The 21,884-nt window shown below is 40.8% G+C and overlaps 1 protein-coding gene across 1 annotated transcript in view; it reads right to left on the bottom strand.

The window, feature by feature from the left end:
• LOC138783678 (ubiquitin-conjugating enzyme E2 E2) overlaps positions 1-21,884 on the bottom strand; it is a 167,380-nt gene that overhangs the window by 132,679 nt on the left and 12,817 nt on the right. The window contains exons 2-3 of the mRNA XM_069958683.1: positions 18,281-18,465; positions 8,075-8,125 (exon numbers count right to left, since the gene is read on the bottom strand). Coding sequence (XP_069814784.1) covers positions 8,075-8,125; positions 18,281-18,465 — 236 coding nt within the window. The remainder of the gene's footprint in view (positions 1-8,074; positions 8,126-18,280; positions 18,466-21,884) is intronic.

Raw genomic sequence — 21,884 nt, forward strand, 5'->3', positions numbered from 1 at the left:
TTAGCATTCATACTAAACAAATATAACCCAACTATTATAACTGAATTATTGGCACAAAGCCTATTAAACGACCAATTTCCTAAAATACAATTGATGTGTGATAAAGGATAGGAAAAAAACCATATCGGTCGTTTTAATAACATGATCGAGTGTAAACAGTAATCCCTTCTGCTTAGTTGAATTTCACTGAGGACACATATACTATAACCTACTTACAACTATTGTGTCTCGAGTGTTTTTTTTTAAATTATTATTAAGTTTTTTTTATTCTTCATGTTATCCAAGTGGGATGAACATGACCGAAATCTCTGTAGCATAAAGCTGCAATGTACTGTACAGCAAACCGAAACGCAATGTATTCAGAAGGCGGTAACAGAGACATCATGTTGAGTGGCTGGCAATCTAGACTTACATACCTTACTGCAGAAAACATCAAAGATGTACAAGAACAGAAATAAACAGATTCTACAAAGGAAGAGTGTGTAAGGGTTCTCTTAGAGGGCAGATGAACTGCCTGTGTGAGTGTAGGAAAGTCAGAAGCAAATGTAAGAAACTTTGTGAAATATCGTAGCAAAGAAAAAGGTCCCCATTTCTCCCAAAAGTAAATTTTTTTCTGAAAAACAGAGGAAGTTAAAAGCAGAGACTGTAAAGAAAGTATACAGAGTATTGGATCTCACTCCAGGGCTTAACTAACTCGCTCAGTACTGCTCTATAATGTCCTCCGTGCTGTTGCTGCTGTTTGTTCTTAGGAGGTAATATTAAGAGATGGAAGAGCAGGATCTCCTGTTCTGTGTGTGTAGTGTATGGGAGACATCCTAGACATTAGGCTCCACCCAAAACTCAATGGACAATGGGAAATATGAAATGGAGCCTGCAGAGCAAAAATCTGATGAGAAACTCTATGTATAACTTATAGAATGGCCAAAAATAGTGCTACTTCTCTTGTACACACACAGCTTATCCTGAAAAGTTACCTGATACCTCAAATGATTATTTTTACAATTGTTCAATCAAACCCCTCCATTTACGTGATGATATTTTCAAGAACATTTGGCTTAGATTAGAGATTATTGTAGATGGCAAAGGCCTGTGGAAAGAGCCTGTATGGCAGAGCCTGATATAGTCCTTTACTATGGAGCCATATACCATCCATGCACTTCTGTCCAGACTCTATTGTGAGACACTGTTCCCTAGAAGGAAGGCTTATAAGCTTATTTGCCTACATATGGAGACTGTTACCTTTTTTTGTTGGATTTATACAAACATTGTATCCCTCCAAATAAAACTGAAGGCATATGGAAGCCATAATAGAGGGCTCATACACACCTATACGAAATAAAGCCATAAAGTGGCCTAGGGCAGGGGGGTCAAACTCATGGCCCTCCAGCTGTTACAATACAATTTTCCTCTTGCTTGGACAGCCAAACCCATCCAGGCATGATGGGAAATGTAGTTTTCCCAACAGCTGGAGGGCCACAAAAAGAAATTACTATTGGGGTGAAAATCACACATATTGCTAAACAGGACAGACGTACGCTGGAGTGACGCCATCATGCAGCTCCTACAATGGTGCTGGGCTATAACTGCCCGGCATATATTTTCTTCTCACAAAATCAATTACAGAATTCAATCAGATTTCATTCTGCTCAGAAATGAAATAGTGATAACTTGCTTATGGATGCAGGAATTTATGTCATCATCACTTTCGCTTTTACAAGCTTCATTTTACATTGCTAACCAGAGAAAAGCGGCTGACAAGTGATGACTTGTCACTTTTCACCTAGAGGTGATGGTGCCCGCTGTGACAGCTCCCTGACGCGCTGCCAGGCTCAGGAAGCCATCTGAGGTAACAAACTAAATTTAAATACCGTTTAAATCTGCAGCGTTCTATGTTCTAGAACAGAGGCAATCCATGCATAATTGACTGCTTAGGAAACGGGAAGGATGTCATCCCAATGTGTTTGTTACACTACAGCGGTAAGTATATAAAGATTTGTTTCAGGCAGTTTAAATTCATTTTGTCGGCAACCATACCTGCACACAGCTGGAGCCCATTGTTTTAGTAAAAGCACATTTCTTTCCTCAGGTTTCATTCTAACTTTAAGAAAAACTTCTGAAAGACGACATCAAGCTCACTGGCCACAGCCTCAGCCACCCACCTCAATGCAGCTATACATGATGGAAGGATAAAGGCCCCATTACATGGGGCGATGTAGAGGAGGAAACGACCGCTGTCAGCTATTACATGCGTCGGCAGCACGCGAGTAAGAGCTGCTGGGGGGAGCTGTAGGGGGGGGGGGGGGGGGGTTGGGGGGCTGCCCATGCCACCGTTCCTATTCCTGCAGATCGTTGCTATCTAAGTTATTTGCTTTTGAACATGTTGAAAGACAATGACAGACAGCAATTAGCCGACATCGATAATGTCAGCTAATTGTTGTCTTCTATTACACAAGACTATTATCGGTCGATAATCGTTTCATCTAATAGGGCCTTAAGAGTGAAGCCATCTTTATGGTGGCCAGACTACTGATGCGTGCCCCTTCCTATTCTGGTTTAGTTAAAATCTTCAAGATTTTTTTCAGATATTGACCTCAAATAGGAGCCACTATAAACACCTTTTTCTTTCTCATGGAAAAGAGCTAATTTGCATACTTTTGCTCCCAGAGTGCACTGCCAGGCCTATAATTCCTATGCCAGCTGGCGGTCTCCACAAGGAAAATCAGTGACATACATAAATGGCTCAAATGTATTCACTGCACAGTATGAAAGACTGTGCACAAAATGAATAATTACAATGTTAATAATATATTAAAAGAAATGCTGATATTATGTAGACTTTTAAAGGCTAATGTATAATCCCCTCTCCATAAAGCCTAGGAGAAGAGGAGAGCCTCCAAACTTTGACCTGTCCATACAATAGAGCCATAAACTCCAATATTTCAAGTAAAACATATATTAGGATATTTGGGGGGAATGTAAAATCCCTGGTCATATCACTAATATGGTACATGGTAAATGCTCAATAATGTGCACCCTTTGATGTTTGAAAATGCTGAACAGCAAGGTGCTATTAACAATGGCACATGGGAGGTAGGGGTCCTGTTAAGAACATCTAACCTGTTCAGAACATCTGTTGGCTAGAAATGCAGATGATCTATTGTGCTGTGGCCTTCTGACGCTCCACAGACATTGGGGAGAGAAGGATCCGCCATGTTGGATTTCAATTCCCATTTAGAATATATGCATATTTGGCTGAGCTGAGTGTACATGTGGAGGAGGGATTGAAAAAAAAGCTGCCAATATGTATTTATTGTTATGAGCGAATCTCAAGCATGCTCGGGTTGGTCCGTCTAAATCCAAACATTGCATTTGCTTAACATTGGCTGAAGAAGTTGGATGCAAAACTAAGGATGCCTAGAAAACATGGCCATAGGCTGTATCGATGTTTTCCAGGACTCCCAAGGGCTGCATTCAACTTCTTCATCCACCAGTTATTAAAATGCAGAGCGTTTAGGTTCAGATGAACCCGAGCATGCTCGAGGATCACTCACCTCTATTGATTATCTAACCATACAATGATCTATCCGATGGCAGGTTGTCCTTACACCACCTGCCTTTCATGTAATGTGTATAGAAAACACTGACATATTAGATCACCTCCAGTGTTCAGCAACAACGTATTTCAGCAAGAAAAGGAATAATACAAATGAGCACAAAACCAACAGGTTACAATCTCCTCCAGCAGACTGTGTTTAAGGTTAACATACATACAAATATATTCCACGAAACTGTGGATTTATCTGTAACACAGCAAAAGAAGCTGCCTGTAATGGTTTTCTATGTAGAAAAGCTTCATCGTGACCTTTCGTCCTGCAACTAAAGTTGTATTGATGAAGAAAAATGCAGCATTTGATTGCGTCTAGTGCCTTTAGGACATTGTTGTGTAAATTAGCCGTCTACTACCGTCTACAAGTGATACTACAAGGATGTGGACTGCCGCTCGTCTGGAGGCTGACACTCTCTATGTTCTCTTCAAATGAGGATTTATCTAGAAAGCAAGTGTTTATCCACTCAGCCTGAAATATGAATCAAAGGCAATTACTAAAAGGTCACTTCCCGTATGGAACTTGTCTATCTAGAGCTCGGAATAAGTGTCGCCTTTTTATTTACCAACGGCACAGAATAAGAACATAAAAGCGTCTTCCTCTGTAGCCATCGCTGTCAATTCCTGAGACAAAGGCCGATGCGACTGACACAAAATTAATCTTACTTATGCTTCTAAAATACCAATGCCAACCGTTCTAAAACGCATAAAAAGAACGCCTTATAAAACATACACGGAAAAGGGCAGAAATAAAAGGCTTGTGGCTCTACATATTCCAAAATAAATGCTCCTTGAACTGTACACATATTTGAATAATAACCTGCAGGGGGCAGAAGTCACATATTTATTTGGGTTATTCTGAAAATCTATCCTCAGACGTCAACTGTTTTAAAGTAGCTTGTATCATTCAGCCTACTAAAAGCCAGAAGTATCCTAATGTATCTTAATAAAGAGAATACAGACAGTCAGGTGCTCTTGGTAGAGCTTCACTTTAAGGCTATGTTCACACACAGTATTTCTGCTAAGTATTTTTTTAACCAAAACCAGGAGTGGATTGAAAACACAGAAAGGCTATGTTCACACACTGTTGAAATTTAGTGGCTGGCCGCTATTTAACTATTTCAAAACCACACATTACACATCATTAAATGGCGGCCATCAACCAAATTTCAGTAGCGTGTGAACATAGCCATTGTGTGTTTTTAATCCACTGCTTTTGGTTGAAAACTACTGAGCAAAAATACTGTATGGCAACATAGCCTAAAGGCGTAAAAAGAACTAAATTCAGCACTCCCGGCTAGAAATATCACTAGATGAAGTGTAGCAACCAACTACATGTTGATATATATTAAACGAAGTTGGCTGTGGCAGCTGTGAGCAGCGAGAACATTATGCAGAAAGGCTTCAGGCTAGAAGGAGCTCTAAGCACAAAAGGAGCAGATACTCTCCCCTGACATCATCCATCGGGAAGAATCGACAGGCCACCATACACATAAGACAGATGTCCAGTCCGCCCAAAATCAGTGTGCCCTTTCTTAAGTTGAAAAATGATATGTTTTGTTGCATTGGGGATCATATTGGTTACCATCTAGAGCCCTGACTAACCAAACATAAAATCACAAGGGTTCTGAAACTATCAAAGTAACCAAGAGCAGAAATCTTTAGGTTTAAAGGGGTTATCCACCGCTAAAAAAACATGGCCACTTTCCCCCTACTGTTGTCTCCAGTTCAGGTGCAGTTTGCAATTAACCTCCATTTACTTCAATGGAACTGAGTTTCAAAACCCCACCCAAACTGGAGACAACAGTAGGGGGAAAGTGCCCATGTTTTTGTAGCACTGGATAACCCCCTTTAAAGCTCTGAGTTCTGTTATTACAGTAATTAAAAAGCAAAATAAAATTTAATGTTATTTATGAATTTCTTGTTGCTGCAAAAACAGTGAACAAATGGAATCAATCAACTTCTCCAACTTTATCTTAATGTAGTCAGAACCCCTTTTTGTGAAGTGGTCTGTTCCACAGTCGTGGCAGCCAGCTGGGCAGTTATATGGAGCAGACTACTGCACACAGACAATGGAGGGTTTCTGACTACAGTAATAAAATGAATGAAGTTGGTTGCCTGAGGTAAAAACGCTAAAAATAATACTAAGTTACAAAATGTTTTTTTTTACCTTGCATATTAAGTGAAATGTCAATCTACACCACACACAAGCAGCTATTTATAACCACAAAAAAATGCCTTTCCATGTCCTCACCAACACCATCTACAGACTTGTCATACTATTCTGACTATACCCTTACTGACATTAAACAGTCATTATAAAAATAAAACAACACTATCCCAATACATGATTAATAGATAAAATAAACACCGTACATAACACAACAGAAGCTCAAATTGTAAGAAAGAATACCAGTGCTGCCTGTCAGAACCCTGGAAAAGTAAAGCAGCGTACTAGGAGATGCGGCGATCTGCGCGCCGTGGGTATAACAATGTGTGATTATAAATAATTACCGTTCCGCGCTATGATGATGTACCGACATACAATATGGTGTTGTAGCAGTGTACTGTAATGTTGATCACTCTATATATGGATGTGAAATGAAATGAAGTTGGCCACCGTACTTGGTAAACTGACTAACCTGTTCCTGAGTATGAGCCATGATCATTCGCGTCGGGGTAGTGGACTGGCCAATGCTGTGTCCAATGGTGGTCCTGTGCTTGTAATTTCTAAGGCATCCACTTCGGAATCCCACAGATTGAAAAATTAGTTTGTTGAGGGCACTTAGTTCTACGTGTCCGGTGATAGAAGTAATGAGAACAGTTTTTCTTCTGGCAGATGGCACGCTCCGGCCGGTAGCGTGCAAACTCTGTGTCAAAGAGAGCCGTGACTCTTGAAACGCGTAAAAGTCCAGTAGCTTTCTGGACTTTAACAGGATCCGTTGTAACTGCTGTGACGTCACACAGTCTGTTAGTGACTGAATCCTGCTACAGGCAGATTGTGCACGCTACCGGCCCGAGCGCGCCATCTGCTAGAAGAAAAACTGTTCTCATTACTTCTATCACCGGACACGTAGAACTAAGTGCCCTCAACAAACGAATTTTTTAATCTATTGGATTCCGACGTGGATGCCTTAGAAATTACACGCACAGGACCACCATTGGACACAGCATAGGCCAGTCCACTATCCCGACGCGAATGATCATCGCTCATACTCAGGAACAGGTTAGTCAGTTTACCAAGTACGGTGGCCAACTTCATTTCATTTCACATCCATATATAGAGTGATTAACATTACAGTACACTGCTACAACACCATATTGTATGTCTGTACATCATCATAGCGCGGAACGGTAATTATTTATAATCACACAGAAGCTCAAATTGGCAACCATTCAGAAAGACCAGCGTAATTCAAAAAACAGTCTGCAAACTAGATATTGCACATAACACTTGATCACCAATAGCTATGGTATCTTGGGCTGGGTTAAAACATACCATGATCAGACCAAGAATGCTTGACTGTACCAATATATTAAGAAAAAAAAACATTCTAATATTTGAGCCAATTATTTCATTAAAGGGGTTGTCCAGCGATAAAAAATTATTCACAGAATAACACACATTACAAAGTTATACAACTTTGTAATGTATGTTATGTCTGTGAATGGCCCCCTTCCCCGTGTTTCCCCCCACCCACGCTAGACCCGGAAGTGTGGTGCATTATACTCACCGCATCTCGTGTCGTCCACGGTCTCCGATCGTCAGCAGTGACGTCTTCTTCGGGAGGCCGGCGGATCTTCCCGAGTGCCGGCCACCCTCTGCAGCGTCATCCGAAGCTCAGCCGCGATTGGCTGAGCATAACTGTGCTCAGCCAATCGCGGCTGAGCGGCTGATGACGCGGCCACGTCATCAGCTGCTCAGCCGCGATTGGCTGAGCACAGTTATGCTCAGCCAATCGCGGCTGAGCTTCGGATGACGCTGCAGAGGGCGGCCGGCACTCGGGAAGATCTGCTGGCCTCCCGAAGAAGACGTCACTGCTGAGGATCGGAGACCGTGGTCGGCACGTGACAGGTAATGTATAGCGCACCACACTTCCGGGTACACGGGTGGGGGTGGTGGGACACGGGGAAGGGGGCCATTCACAGACATAACATACATTACAAAGTTGTATAACTTTGTAATGTGTGTTATTCTGTGAATAATTTTTTATCGCCGGACAACCCCTTTAACTGTATAGGAATGTTTTGGATAATTGTATAAAGCTTGTCATAACTGGGATCTGTTCAGTTAAGAGTGATCAAAGATATTTACTGATGCGCTAAATATTCCGCTCACTCTTTGACCACCACCATTGTGTTTGACACATAACATGAGTTGGTGCCACATTACAAAAGAAGGCTGAATTACATGACTGTGTCCATCATAAGGATAATTCTATGAAGCAAATACAATAGAAAGTAATTTACCTGCAGTTTGGAGGAGGATCCAGTGTTATTTCTGCAAGTTCTTTCTGAATTCTGGAGAAAAAAAAAAAAAATCATTTTATATAGAGCTGTGCATAAAACAGTGCATCAAAACAAGAAAAACATTAATATATATATAAAAAAATCAAACAGACCTGTCATAATGCACATATAACTTAAGGCCCTATTACATTAAACAGTTATCGGCAGTATTTGGCTGATAGCGACCGTTACGGACGATAATCGTTTCGTGTAATAGAAGGCAATGATGTCGGCTGATCGTTGTCTTTTCAAAGGATGAAACGGCAATGAGCAGCCTGATCTGCTGCAGTCGCTCCGTGTAATAGGGGCTTCATACACAGTTTCGTGTGATAAGATACAATACAACCAATTTGAATCCCTGATCAGTCATGGTTTATCAGCCCAGAGAGTTATCATAGAGGCTGAAATCTCTGTATGTTGTCACAAGTATAATTGGTGCTGGTTCATCAAGTATTCTGGAATATTAGACAGTCACAGAAAATTTATTACATTTCCATAAAATGTATTATTGCAATGGTAAAAAACCTTAAAAGGGTACTACAACAACAACAAAAAATTTTTAAGTCAACTGTGTCAGACTGAAAAGTATACACCTGTTCCTATATGACATACAGCAGCTGATAAGTACTGGAAGACTTAGGTTTTGTACTCTGTATAACTTTCTGACACCAGTTGATTTGAAAGATTTTTTTCCTCCCTTTTAAAGAGGTATGTATGTATTCCCATGTATTGACCCCTAGAAAGGCCCAAGTTGTGGAGCAGCTCAATGCAAGTTTCCATATGGAAATAGTGTAGAACACCCAGTTTCTGTAATGCTGGCCTCCTCTGCCAGCAATATCATGGTGCAATGTATGATCCAGTAGTACTGTGCGACATTACACAATATCGACTAATAGACTGTCACGTATATATTGAAAGTTCAATAAGGAGTAGAGTTCAGCACAATGGAGATGAGATCACAATTTATCATCTCACTAAGAGTGTTGCATAGCTATGGATATTTCCATAGAGTTGTCTTTGGATTTAGAAATATCGTTTGGCTTTTCAAAATAAAGAAATAATGGTGTTAAATGTTTATGTAGAACGTCCAACAGCTGGAATCCATTAGCCCGACCCTTACATGCTCAAACATAGTTCTGTATACATCACTGAGACGCTCAGCTGGTAGACTGCCCAAGTGTACTGGCAACAAAGCAGTCACCGGGAGCTCTGCAAATATTTATTAGACATAAATTGTGTATGTATATTTATACTGGAAGGATGGATAAATATTATGTTCCGGATGTTTCCTCTCAGTTACTAATTTCATTCACACACAAATACTGTATGTTACAAGAATGACATGTTCATGATACTCTAACACCAGCAATTATGGAGTTTTGGTCTTTTAAAATGCTTTTTTTTTTTAATCAAATGGAACTTTAGGGGGTTGTTCACCTTTTTAAAACCTATATATTAAAGAGATACACAAATAGAGTCTTATTTATGGACACATATAGAAATGTGGAGTGTCTAAGCCCCAATCCATAGTCATGTGCAATGGACCATAGAAAATGATTCTAAAGCCCCCCCCCCCAATCTCAACCCAAAATAAGAAAAAATGACTTACTAAAAGCAAACAGATAACTAAAACAAATACCCAAAAATCAAAATGGGCACATCTAAATAGTAAACATCCCAACCAGAACTAATTAGAGATGAGCGAACCGGGTCCGGGTTCGAGTCGATCCGAACCCGAACGTTCGGTAATTGATTAGCGTGGGCTGCTGAACTTGGATAAAGCTCTAAGGTTGTCTGGAAAATATGGATACAGCCAATGACTATATCCATGTTTTCCACATAGCCTTAGGGCTTTATCCAACTTCAGCAGCCATCGCTAATCAAATGCCGAACAATCGGGTTCGGATCAACTCGAGCATGCTCCAGGTTCGCTCATCTCTAGAACTAATACAAAAGAAAAAGATGGGGGTAAAGAAAAAATGGCCTTGCACATCCAGAAACACATAAAAAAAAACAATCTTTATTCAAACCGCAAATACAATTAAAATTCTGTATACATTAAGAGCCAAGGGACCTGAAAATGATAAGTCAGTCCCAGGTTCAGAAAATCCCCATATAATTTGTTGCTGCCAAAGGAAATAATTAAAGGGAAGCTGTCGCTGGGGCAGAGCTCGGCCAACCGCCCGCTAGACCCTTATACTTACCCCGGAGAACGAAGTCCCGCTCCTGGTGCCACCCGCTGCCGAGATATCATGGTCGGAAGCCTAGCGCGCACTCATCAGAGATGAGTCCGATGCCCATAGAGAATGAATGGAGCCGACGGTGATATCTCGGCAGCGGGAGCAGCTCCAGGAGCGGGACTTCGTTCTCCGGGGTAAGTATAAGGGTCTCTAGCGGGGGGTCGGCCGGGCTCTGCCCCGGCATGGGGGGGTGACAGGTTCCCTTTAAATAAGAAAGCATAATCAAGAGTATATAATATAGGATGCAATATAACAGATCACAATGGAATACTATCACTGAACTATAAAAGGCATAGTCATACAGTATTCACACATGAACAATAAAATAAACTAGTATAAGCAGTATCCAGAAACATCAACAATAAAATAAACTGATAACCCTAATGTATGTATGCTTTATATCCTGTAGCCTACCGTGCCCCACATATATCATCAGCCAAAGGGCCAACTTTCTCAGGGATCGTATGCAGCACATTCTAAATATATGAAAAATTCTAAGATATTCAGTTTTAATTACTTAGAAAGGCACAAAGTACAGCACTATACAGTAGGGAGGTGTTTTTAAATACAGAAGATGAGCAAACCTCAAGCACAATTCAGTTCACCTGAACCCAAGCGTACAGCATGTTTTCCAGGACTCCTTAGAACTGCATCCAACTTCTGCAGCCACTGGTAATAAAAAGCTGCACGCTTGGGTGCATGATCAAGATTTGCTCATCTCTACTAGACTCCCAAACAGTGCATGCACTTTAGTAATACAAGCATTTAGTCGGATCTGATGGGTCAGATTTTCTATCCATTTTCACAAGTTGCAGATCCGGACTGTGTGTAGCACTGTATATTAAAGCGACTCTGTACCCACAATCTGTCCCCCCCCCCCCAAACCGCTTGTACCTTCCGATAGCTGCTTTTAATCCAAGATCTGTACTAGGGTCCGGTCGGCAGGTGATGCAGTTATTGTCCTAAGAAACAACTTTTAAACTTGCAGCCCTGAGTCAAACGGCCGGGGCTTAGAGTATCTGTGCCCTAACTTTGCACCACCCCTCCGTCCCTCCTCCCCACCCTCTTCATCATAAGGAATGCCACTGGAACATTTTCTCCTGAACATTGCACAGGCGCCTTAACGATCCAGTCCATGTGCTGTGCTGACATAGGTGATGAATAGGAGACAATCTGCCTGAAGCATTCCTAATGATGAGAAGGGTGGGGAGGGGGGACGGAGAGGTTATGCCAGCCTAATGCATACACAATCTAGGCCACGGCCGTTGGGCACGGTTTAAAAGTTGTTTTTTGGATAATAACAGTCAAACAGACCCCAGGACAGATCTTGGATTAAAAGCAGCCATCTGAAGGTACAAGCGGTTTGGGGGGGTGGGGGGGCAGATTGTGGGTACAGAGTGGCTTTAAGTATTGTCCAGGAAAAAACAGTGTATGTTGAAAATATTGTAGCCTGAGGCCATTATAAGTTAAGGAACCATAATATATGTCAAGATGAATCTCTATATAGAAAATGGAACATCAACTACTGTTAAGATATTAATAATTTGGATGAAAAGGAATTCAGGACTCAATATTCACTGATTCAGAAAAAGTGTAAACCAAGCCTGAGCCTGGGTTTCCTTTTTTTTTTTTTTGTTACATTCTACTGTAAGTAACACATTTCAGCAAAATTTATACCAGTAAATTGCATATTCATAACAATGTACAGCCGTATATAAACAGAGAGAGAAGTTCAGCTAGACAGCAGCATACATGTTCTGTATAAATCCCATTTATAGTCTGCACATCATAAGCTCTAGGTAGAATACAGCAGCCGGGAAGAATTCTCCCCCAGCATATGAAGGATGATGAATGAAGAGACAATGGCACAGCAGGTAGCGGTTTATGCTTCCAGCTGCTTGGTGCAGTGTTGCCCTCAGAATTTTCATTCTAATCAATCACATCATCATCACATCAGGGAGAAGGAGGCAGACAGTGAGCAGAGATTAGCATGAGAAGATTCAGGCCTGGGAATCTTCCCTGCACACAACTCCAGATTTCTAGATTTATTTTCTAGCAATAAGTTTATGTTTTGGGGATCTCAGAATAGTACAGAGCTTTATGAATAGCAATAGGGCCGATCTATAACAATGTTGCAGAAACAAGCTCTGTAATATCTGTCACATCTCTTAAATGTCTCTGATCTCACAGCCTCCCACCCCTTACACATCGGCTTCAGCTTTTCTATTCTTAGATATTTATGAGTCTTACATTCTAAATGCTGCTGATACAAGGTAAACCAATATAGGTGAATAGGTATGATCATCTATGGATATGTATGGGATTGCCTGACCCATTCGGAATCTGTTTTTAGTAGGTAAATCCTGCAGTTTCATTTTTTTTTCTCCAGTTGTAACCTTGTAGCATTAAAACTGTCTGATGATGGTTTGCCATCTCCTATGTATGTTTATAGAGGCATCAGTAGTAATAATCACTGTCTGACATTACAGCAGGTATGTATATGGCAGCAATCATAGGATTAAACACCACCTGGCCAATGTCTGCTTAGAGTCCGCATGTCCTCCCCTAAAAGCATTCTAGTTACTGTATATACCTGGGGTAATACACTGCATGTCATAATTCATGTGGACAGGTAGCTGGACATGAATTACATGGGAGACTAAAGAAGCAGTCCAGCAAAGACATATTTCCCATCACTGCACCCAACCTGATTGTCTACAACATTCTGGAGCTCTTCTATATACGTAGTCCAGCCTCCTCTCTGCTTCTGATCGGCCTCCATTGGCACTTTCAGCTTTCATTCTACTTCCTCTCCCTCTGTGCTTTGCTATCAATGCCATGATGCATCAGCACAGCATAACATGAGCAGTTAGAGCCAGTACTATCGCTGCTTGCTGGGAGAACAATAATCCTTACCTCTATAGTCTCCTAAATAACGTATTTGCCAATGATGGTTTCACTGTAGCCGGCTGATTCACTGACAATACTGAATCCCTAGTGTATTGCTAAACACTGACATCTGCTTAAACAATGTCTCTATAATCAACCCTATGGGGGTTATTTACTACTGTAAGTATAGAGCTGTTACCAATAGTAACCGGTCACTTTTTAGCAGTACATAGAAACTTTGCACCCCCACCACAATGATGTCTCCGGGGGATTATCCTGGTCTATTAGCCCCCAGAATAAGAAGTTACTGGCCTGCATGGCAAGTTGTCATGGTCTACCTTCTAAATACCCATGGCTAGATATTACACCATATCAGAACTTATTTCTATAGAGGTCAAGGTGGATTATGGCATCACTCCTTGGACTCTCCTTCAGATTGAAAACAAACAGGCAAAAACACCTCAGATCTCATAAATGTAGAATTGGGATTAAAGGGTTATTGGGTTCTTCCCGCTCTATAAAATAATGCCATATTGTTTGTTAGGCTATGTTATCACTTTATGATCGATATGGGTGCAGCCAGTGAGAGTACAGCTGGTGAGAGAATACGGCTTTTCCCCAGTGTTATCAGTCACTTTCAGAGCTGGAGGTGAGTCAGCCGTCCGTGAGTCACTGGCTAAGGATCACTGATCTAGATCATGTACATTAATAAAGTGTGAACAGTATACAGAATCTACAGCAAAACCATTCAGGCCAATGCATTAAAAATCATTCTCATGACCGGTCACCGCTGTCACAAGATGTTCCTATATCTGCAAACACATCAGACATTAAAGTGCAGGAGAGCCATAAATATACATGACAGCCTGCGCATTACTGCAGTGTACAGGTTACAGGAGATGTTCTATCCTATATCATTCAGAAGTGACAGGAGAAAGATGACACAGACGCTAGGAGGTCAACAATGCTACAAGTCTCTCGGGTTGGCTGTATGCAAGGTTTCCCAGTACAGAACTACAGTTTACCCAGAATCTCCAACCACAATTAACCAAATGACCAATGTCCAACAATAAAGTTTAATGTGGAATATCAACCCCAAACTTAAAGCGTGCGTGTTGTTCTAAAAAACTTGCATGGTTGTGTTAAATTAACCCTTCAGAGGTTACACAAATCTAACCTGCTTATATGTCCCGTTTGTGCACGGGACGCTGAGGATAAAGGAAAGTCTCTTACCTTCATCCTCGGCACCTTTTCTGTGTAGTTAGTTGTTATATTCTAAGGCTAATTGGGTGGTTTGGAGAGAGTCCTAGTGCACCGATCAGGCCCACTCTGTTGCTATCCAATAGGGGTAGCTGGCCAGCTGGCCAGCGGTAGTCCTGCTGCCAGGGCTTCAAACCACCCGATTAGCAAAAGGATAGATACTAGATACATGGAAATGTTGCGAAGGATTTTCAGTCTCAGTTTCTCTTGCACAAAAAGGAGATATCAGCAGGTTAGATCAATTTAACCTGCTCATAGGTTCCCTTTAAAGCTAAAGGGAGGGCATGGAGAGATTAAACTGCAGCACTGTGGGCATACAACAGTAGGTACATTGGTATTAGCACAAGGGACAGCTGCCCTAAGCTTTACAAGTAGTCAGAGGTGAAGCCTTGATCTACCTTACTGGAATAATGTGGATCGCCTTTAGCAGATGGGCTTGGCTTAGCCCAGGCTCTCATCTGCTTTCCATTTCTTTCTTTGCTGCCATAGCATATGGTAAACCCCTCCCGCACTTCCTGTGTTCTCTCCTACTCTTTTTATTACTAGAGACAAATTTCCCCTGACAATGGGCAGTGAGCAGAATATCGCAGATAAGTGAGACATTTGGTGTCAATGAGCTGTTTTCCTGGATATAGGAGTCATTTTTTTTTTTTTAAACAAAAATGTTAAAATTAGATTTGCTAACCTATGGAGGGAAGTTGTTTAAAACCACAGTGTCCAATTAATATTGGTCATATATTAATAAAACAGATCAGTACCTTAAGTTTGGCATCTGCATTTTTTCTACTAGATGCGGATACCATTTTAATGAAAAAGCAATAGGTAGTGCAGCCACATTAGGTGTCACTTATAAATTAGCTTCTTAGCAACAGGAAGTTGTAGCTGCAGGAAAGCACTGGATTTTTACTGGCACTGCCTCTCTTATCAGAAAATGTATTCTCCGAGTCTCCAGAGTAAGATTAATATTCTTAATAGTTTATTAGATGGTGTACAATTACTATGTGTTTCAAGGCTGAATTAGCCTCTTCATCAGGTGAATACACCCTCTCCACCGAACGCGGAGGCTACTTTAGCCTCAAAATGCATAGTTCTTGCAATATTAATCATACTCTGGAGACACTGAGGATGAATTTTCTGGCACAATAAGCAGCGCCAGCGAAAATCCCATGATCCCATGTCTGCTCTTCGTTCAGTTACATATACGAGTAACCTGCAACATCAGAAACTCCAGTCGAGAAATGTCTGAAGGCCACAATTATACAACCTTAACAGATTGTCACTACACAGCTTCCATAGATATGTATGACACTGCCCGCAAAGTGATTTTTGACGTTATTTTAGGTTACTGTGGACAGTTGCTCTGGACAGTTCCTGTCTTGGCCAGAGATGTCAGCAGAGAGCACTGTGTCAGAATGAACATAAAAAAAACATTTCCTGCATGACATACAGGAGTTGATAAGTATGGGAGTACTTGAAATTTTTTTATAGAAGTAAATTACAAATCTATATAACTTTGTGACACCAGTTGATTTGAAAGAAAAAGTTTTTCACTGGACAACCCCTTTAAAATAGTAGCTTCACTTAAAAATTCGGTATTATATCCTAGGACATCACATTTAAATGGTCGCTGCCTTTTCAAACAACTTACCTCCATTTGTTTGCCTAGATGATTTGTAACATACTTGAAATCATAATTTAGCAAAAACTATTAAAGTGTCACTGTCCTTTGTAAAAACTTTTGTCATAGAGACACGTCAACTGTTTTTTTTTCTTATACAGAGAGGGGGCAGACGCTCTGCAGTGAGATACTCTCCCCACTTGTTCTCCCGATCGGTATGGGTCTGAACTCTTATATCTGAACCAATCAAAACTTCTGACGTGTCTCTATGACATGTCAAAAGTTTTTAAAAATGACAAGTACACTTTAAACCCCTAAGTCATGGCCACTAGGTGTCTCACATCCCTACAAGCTGATGACCACTATCTGTTGTTAGGGGAATTCTGTCTCTAACAGCATAGGGACCAAGACTGAAAACAAGAAGTGCGGCAAAGCTTAGACATGTTTATGTTCAGGGAGAGAGGCTGGACTGTGTATCTGCAATCTTTAAGCTTGTCTAACTCTGTATCTCAAAGATAAATCAAGGTTTCCCTCTCATCTCTGACCATCTATAAAGTTTTGGGCAGCTGTCCCTTTTGTAAATACTAGTGTCCCTACTACTGTATGACAGTGCTGCATATTAAATGTAATTTCCCATAATCATTAACAATGTATGCATACAACAGCACAAGTAATGAGTGGTATAATCAGAGGGTGGGTGCCCGTCTCACCAAACCTGGCCCAACGCTGGCAAAAACGTCCAAAAATTAGAAGGAGACAGCACATCCAAAGCAAGTGGTTGGTTTAATAGCACAACAGTGTGCGACGTTTCGGCATATGTCAGCCTATTTCAAGCAGTGTAAGTGCTGTCTCCTTCTCATTTTTGGCCGTTTTTCCCCCAAATCATTACTATTTTCAACAATTTAGTGTACTGTGTAACCCCTTCCTTGCTGTATTGCTGTTTCCATTCTTTGTGCTCACATAGCACCTTGCAAACTCAGTGTAGCCCCCATCTCTCTCCACACACATTTAATAAGTCCCCTTTAATAAGCAGTATAGGCTTGTGAGTAGGTGCTGCCCCAAGATTGGGCAGACAAATTAAGCAAAGAAAGTCCAGGTGTGACTACTGTTGGCAAACAACCCTGCTCTGGTCCTACCTCCTGAGACAGAGAGAATTGGAAGTATCTGTGGACCGTGAAAGAAACTCTTGGGCTCGATAACAGAAATGTGAGCAGCAAAATTACCATGTCACCACTTTAAACCATGCAAGTTTTTAAAAATCTTTAGTATACTGCAGGTACACTTTTAACATAATTGACAACCCTGCACTCCAGGGGTCAGACATTTAAGTGGAGCTCTAATAGTATCTGACACTGCAGTCATCATTTTAAGTAAACAAGTTGTCTTGTAATTGTTTTACAGAAACCATGAAATGAGAGAAACTCTATTCCAGCAGCTAAAAATGTAAATCAATGTGACACCGCAGCTGTTAATAGGTCAATAACTAGAAAATGAAGGTATCGGAGGCTTAATGTAGAACAATTCCATTCTGAGATGCAACCCATGCTACAGTGTGATGACTGTCCGCTGCAATGATCCACCCAGGTGACAAGTCTTCAAAAAGAGACAATTTATCGCAACGCCAGCAGTTAAATCCCGCGCTCCATTTGTACTTTATAAACATAACATAATTTCCTCTCACCAGTCAGGGGGTTATAAGACTGGGATACAATGCGAATGAAAATGATTGGTGTGAAAGTTAAAGGCCATTATGCAAGTTAAATTATTATAGTGAATTGTAATATTACATGGTGTCCTATCAAAGAAATATAATACATAATGGGGCCAAGTCCACCAGAGTTGCCGTTGGGGACTTAAGGAAAGTTGCATGTCAACTCTTGTGAGAACTGTAATGCCAGTCATCTAGAATTCCCTAGAACATATATAAAGAAAAAAAAGGCTACCCCCCCAGTTTGTGACTTCAATGGGCAAATACTCTTTAATAAAGACAGCCAACAGCCCAATCCAACACTAACACACCAGATACATCAACTGTGATTCCTATAAAGCTGTATGAACCTTCAACCCCAACACATCGCTAGATATGTATACATTAAGAGGCACAACTGAGAATGTTGAGGAAATACAGTAGAACATTATGATTAATGAGGGATATTGTACCTTTTGGCACTCGTGGACAGTTTGGCAGCTGTTTTGCTGGATATCTTCCCTTCTTTCTTCTTAGGTTGAACCTTTTCCCGTTCTTGTTCATTCTGAACACCTTCTCGCTGGTCTCCGTCAGAGCTCCCTCCACTAGTGCTTGGACTATCATCGACCCTTTGACCTTCAGTTGACATTTTGAGGTTCTAGAAGATAAAGGTATACTAAATGTTAGGCGCTAAAAACAAACAAACAAAAAAAACTGTGGTGGCTGAAAAAATGAAAACATCTGAAGCAGGCACAATTTATTTAACTCCTATTGACTTTAAAAGGAGGTGCACAAATAACATAGCCCTGAGAGCCATACTGCTTGTGTGACTCCAGAAGTTAAATTAACAACATAGCTCATGGGGGTATGCCATTAGCACAACTGCAATTAAAAGAGAGAACTCAGTCGGGAGTTTATACATACCAGTCCCAGTGCCACCGCAGGGCCTCAGCCAATCACATGTTGACCCCCGGCAGCCTCAGCCAATCAGTGACTGCAGCAGTGTCCTGCCTCAGTTACTGACTGGCTGAGCAGTTATTCCTCAGTCAGTTGTGATGTTTCAGGAGCGGGAACTGCAGGAGGCGGATGGGGGTCTGTGAGAGGAGGCACTGCAGTGTGGGAGCACCTGAATGTGGGAGCACCTGAGTGGCTGTTTTAATTATGTTCCCCCACTACCCTGTCAGCACTAGATTTTTTTTATTTTCCCCAGAGTTCTCCTATAAAGTAAATGGGATTTATGAAAATTTCCACTAACCTTTTGGTCCTTATTTAATAAGCAATAAATGATAATAAAGAAGGAAAGTCCGGGGAATTCAGTCCCTTAAGTTTCCCTGTCAGTTCCTTAGCAGACCAACACACAGTTCTAAAATGCAGAATACCAGCAAATTGCTGTCTATGGGTCATATGGGCTAAAGTAGTCAACCTGTGATCAAGTCCATAAAGACCCAAATGCGCACAACCCTTATTGGATCCAATGTGGGTTGCAGGCAATACAGTCTCCTTGCATGTTGTATCCAAGGAGACCCGAACTTACAGATAAACAGAGGAACATGTCACTCATGCAGCACCGGGTGTCATGACAGGTACATTTAAAAGACTTTTTTATTCATTTTTATCATCGTATTCCTTAAACCATAACTTTTCATCTGTAACTCCTTGTAAATATTTATGAATAAATTAACAAGTGGACATTAGTGTTCCAATCTGTCCCTATACAGATGATGCCGTCAAACATACCCCCAAGTAGTAGAAGTTTTCAATTTATTTTTATCCCCACCCCCACCTGACCGACAGCTGATTGACAGTTTTGTGTCTATCAGTGGCAGGTTTGAAGGAGGAGGGCTACACCCTTTAGCATGTAATTGTATTTTTCATATTTTTCATAACTAGTATTGTGTACCAGTCATATTTATTAGAGAAGTATTAAAAGTTAAGTTTTAGTCTCTATTAGTGGGAACTACATGTAATTGTTTTGAAACCACAACTCCTCCTACATGACAGACCATGTCTACTCCAGCTTTTCTTTATGACAGACCACCTCATTTTTTGTACTTCCATGTAGGGGCTGCTATAGTGTCTGAGCCGTTTTAATATGCTTTACTGCAAGCATTATAGACCCTAGGCAGCGATAGACCACTCCCTGAGAAAGCTCTGTGGTGCTGGGGTGGTATGGCTCCTGGTTTCTTGGGTTCAGTGCAATATTATTACATTTTAATTGAATGACCATTCCTAGGGCCCTATTACACCAGCAGATTATCTGACAGATTTTTTTTTGAGCCAAAGCCAGGAATGGACTGTAAACAGAGACCAGATAATAAAGAAAAGACTGAGATTTCTCCTCTTTTCAAATCCAGGTACTGACTTGTCTGAACTGATGCATTTGCACTTTGAAGGGGACAACTGACTAGGTTGGAACTGTCTTCTGTGTACATGGGATGTTTTGGGAATTTGATATTTAATAAAACAATTTTTTTTGTTACTTCTTCAATTTATGGGAGTTTAAATGGCTATGCCAGTAGACAGGACCTGTGCCATTCAGATGAATAAAAAAGACTTCTGGGCATGCCTATCAACCTTTACAGATATCATTTCATCAAGAATGATCGCCTTATCTTTAGTTATGTAGGATTACAATGTGAGCCACCCCCTTTCTATATGAGGTCTCGTCTACACAGCTGTAACACCTAAATACTTTATAATAGATTTATTGGTGCTTGGTCCAGTAAAAAAATGCTTTTTATCATTGGTGGTTTGTGCCACCTGGGCAGGGCTTCATGGGCACAGCGCCACTTAGCTCCGCTCCATTGCCATTGTAGGCCCCTCTATGACGTTATCGGTGTATAGGCCCTGCCGGACCTAGGCGGCAAAAACCACAACCATAAAAAGCATTTTTCAATGGACCAAGCACCAAAAAACTATAATAAAAGTATGAAAACTGCAGAATTTAGGCTTTACAGCTGTGTAGAGCAGTCACTTTAAGGTATTTTTGACTTCTATTTTGGCGATCTTCTGGTTTAATGGTACAGTTTGAAACTGTTAAGATTTTATTTCCTGCACAGTCACACATCACTGGAGTTGTGTCGTAAAATAACACAAGCAAATAAAATAAGACTCTCGGAGGATACAGACATTATAAGTTACTATAGCATGACAAGTTTATAAAAAATAAAAAAAAGTTCTGTCTAACAAATAAGCTGTGCAAATACAGTGAAGATAATGGAATATTGCCCTTATACAGGAAGCACATTTTTAGAAGAGATTTGCTGCTTTGTGGTGTTTAATATAAACCACAGCATTCTATCAAGAGGAATAAATCAATAAGTCTGGAACAAAAAAAAAAAAAAAAAAAAAAAAGAGCGGTACGCGGATTTTTTATTCGACACACTTACAGTTTACAACAACGTTGTTCTACTGCATCCTTAAGAACCTCATTACAATTTTTCTGGGTAATATAACTTTAAAGTAAGGTGTGGATGGGTAAGGAAAGCAAGTTATGGAAGTTAGTAAAGAATTTAGATAGTGGATATAAAGTTTAACAGTTTGGAAAAAGTATTATAGATGCAATGTGACATTATGTTACCCCGAGTAATGAGAACAAAGCGTTTGGCTGACACTGTCACTTTCCCACAGGACGCTTGTTTTCAGAGAACTCATTCCCACAGTCTTTACTTATGCAGCCACCAATGCTATCTTGTGCTGTTTACTAGAGATGAGTGAACATCTAAACCCAAACTCTCAGCATTTGATTACCAGTAGCTAAAGAAGTTGGATGCAGCCCTAGGCAATACAATGATACATCCTATGGCTGTATCCATGTTTTCCAAGCAGCCATAGGGATGCATCCAACTTCTTTAGCCACCGGTAATCAAATGTCAAGAGTTTGGGTTCGGAAGAAGAGGAATGTGCTTGAAGTTCGCAGGTATACGCTACTGTTGCTCCTTCCTATTGTTCTGCTCTGTCATTGAAGCAGAGCAAAGGAAAAAAAGGGCACTGGCAGATCCGATGCACGCCAGATACCAATGATGTCCGACTCACCCCAATGACTTTAATGGGGTCTGTTAGATGTCTAGTATTTTG

Source organism: Dendropsophus ebraccatus, chromosome 2, assembly GCF_027789765.1.
Source record: "Dendropsophus ebraccatus isolate aDenEbr1 chromosome 2, aDenEbr1.pat, whole genome shotgun sequence".
Taxonomy (NCBI): Eukaryota; Metazoa; Chordata; class Amphibia; order Anura; family Hylidae; genus Dendropsophus; species Dendropsophus ebraccatus.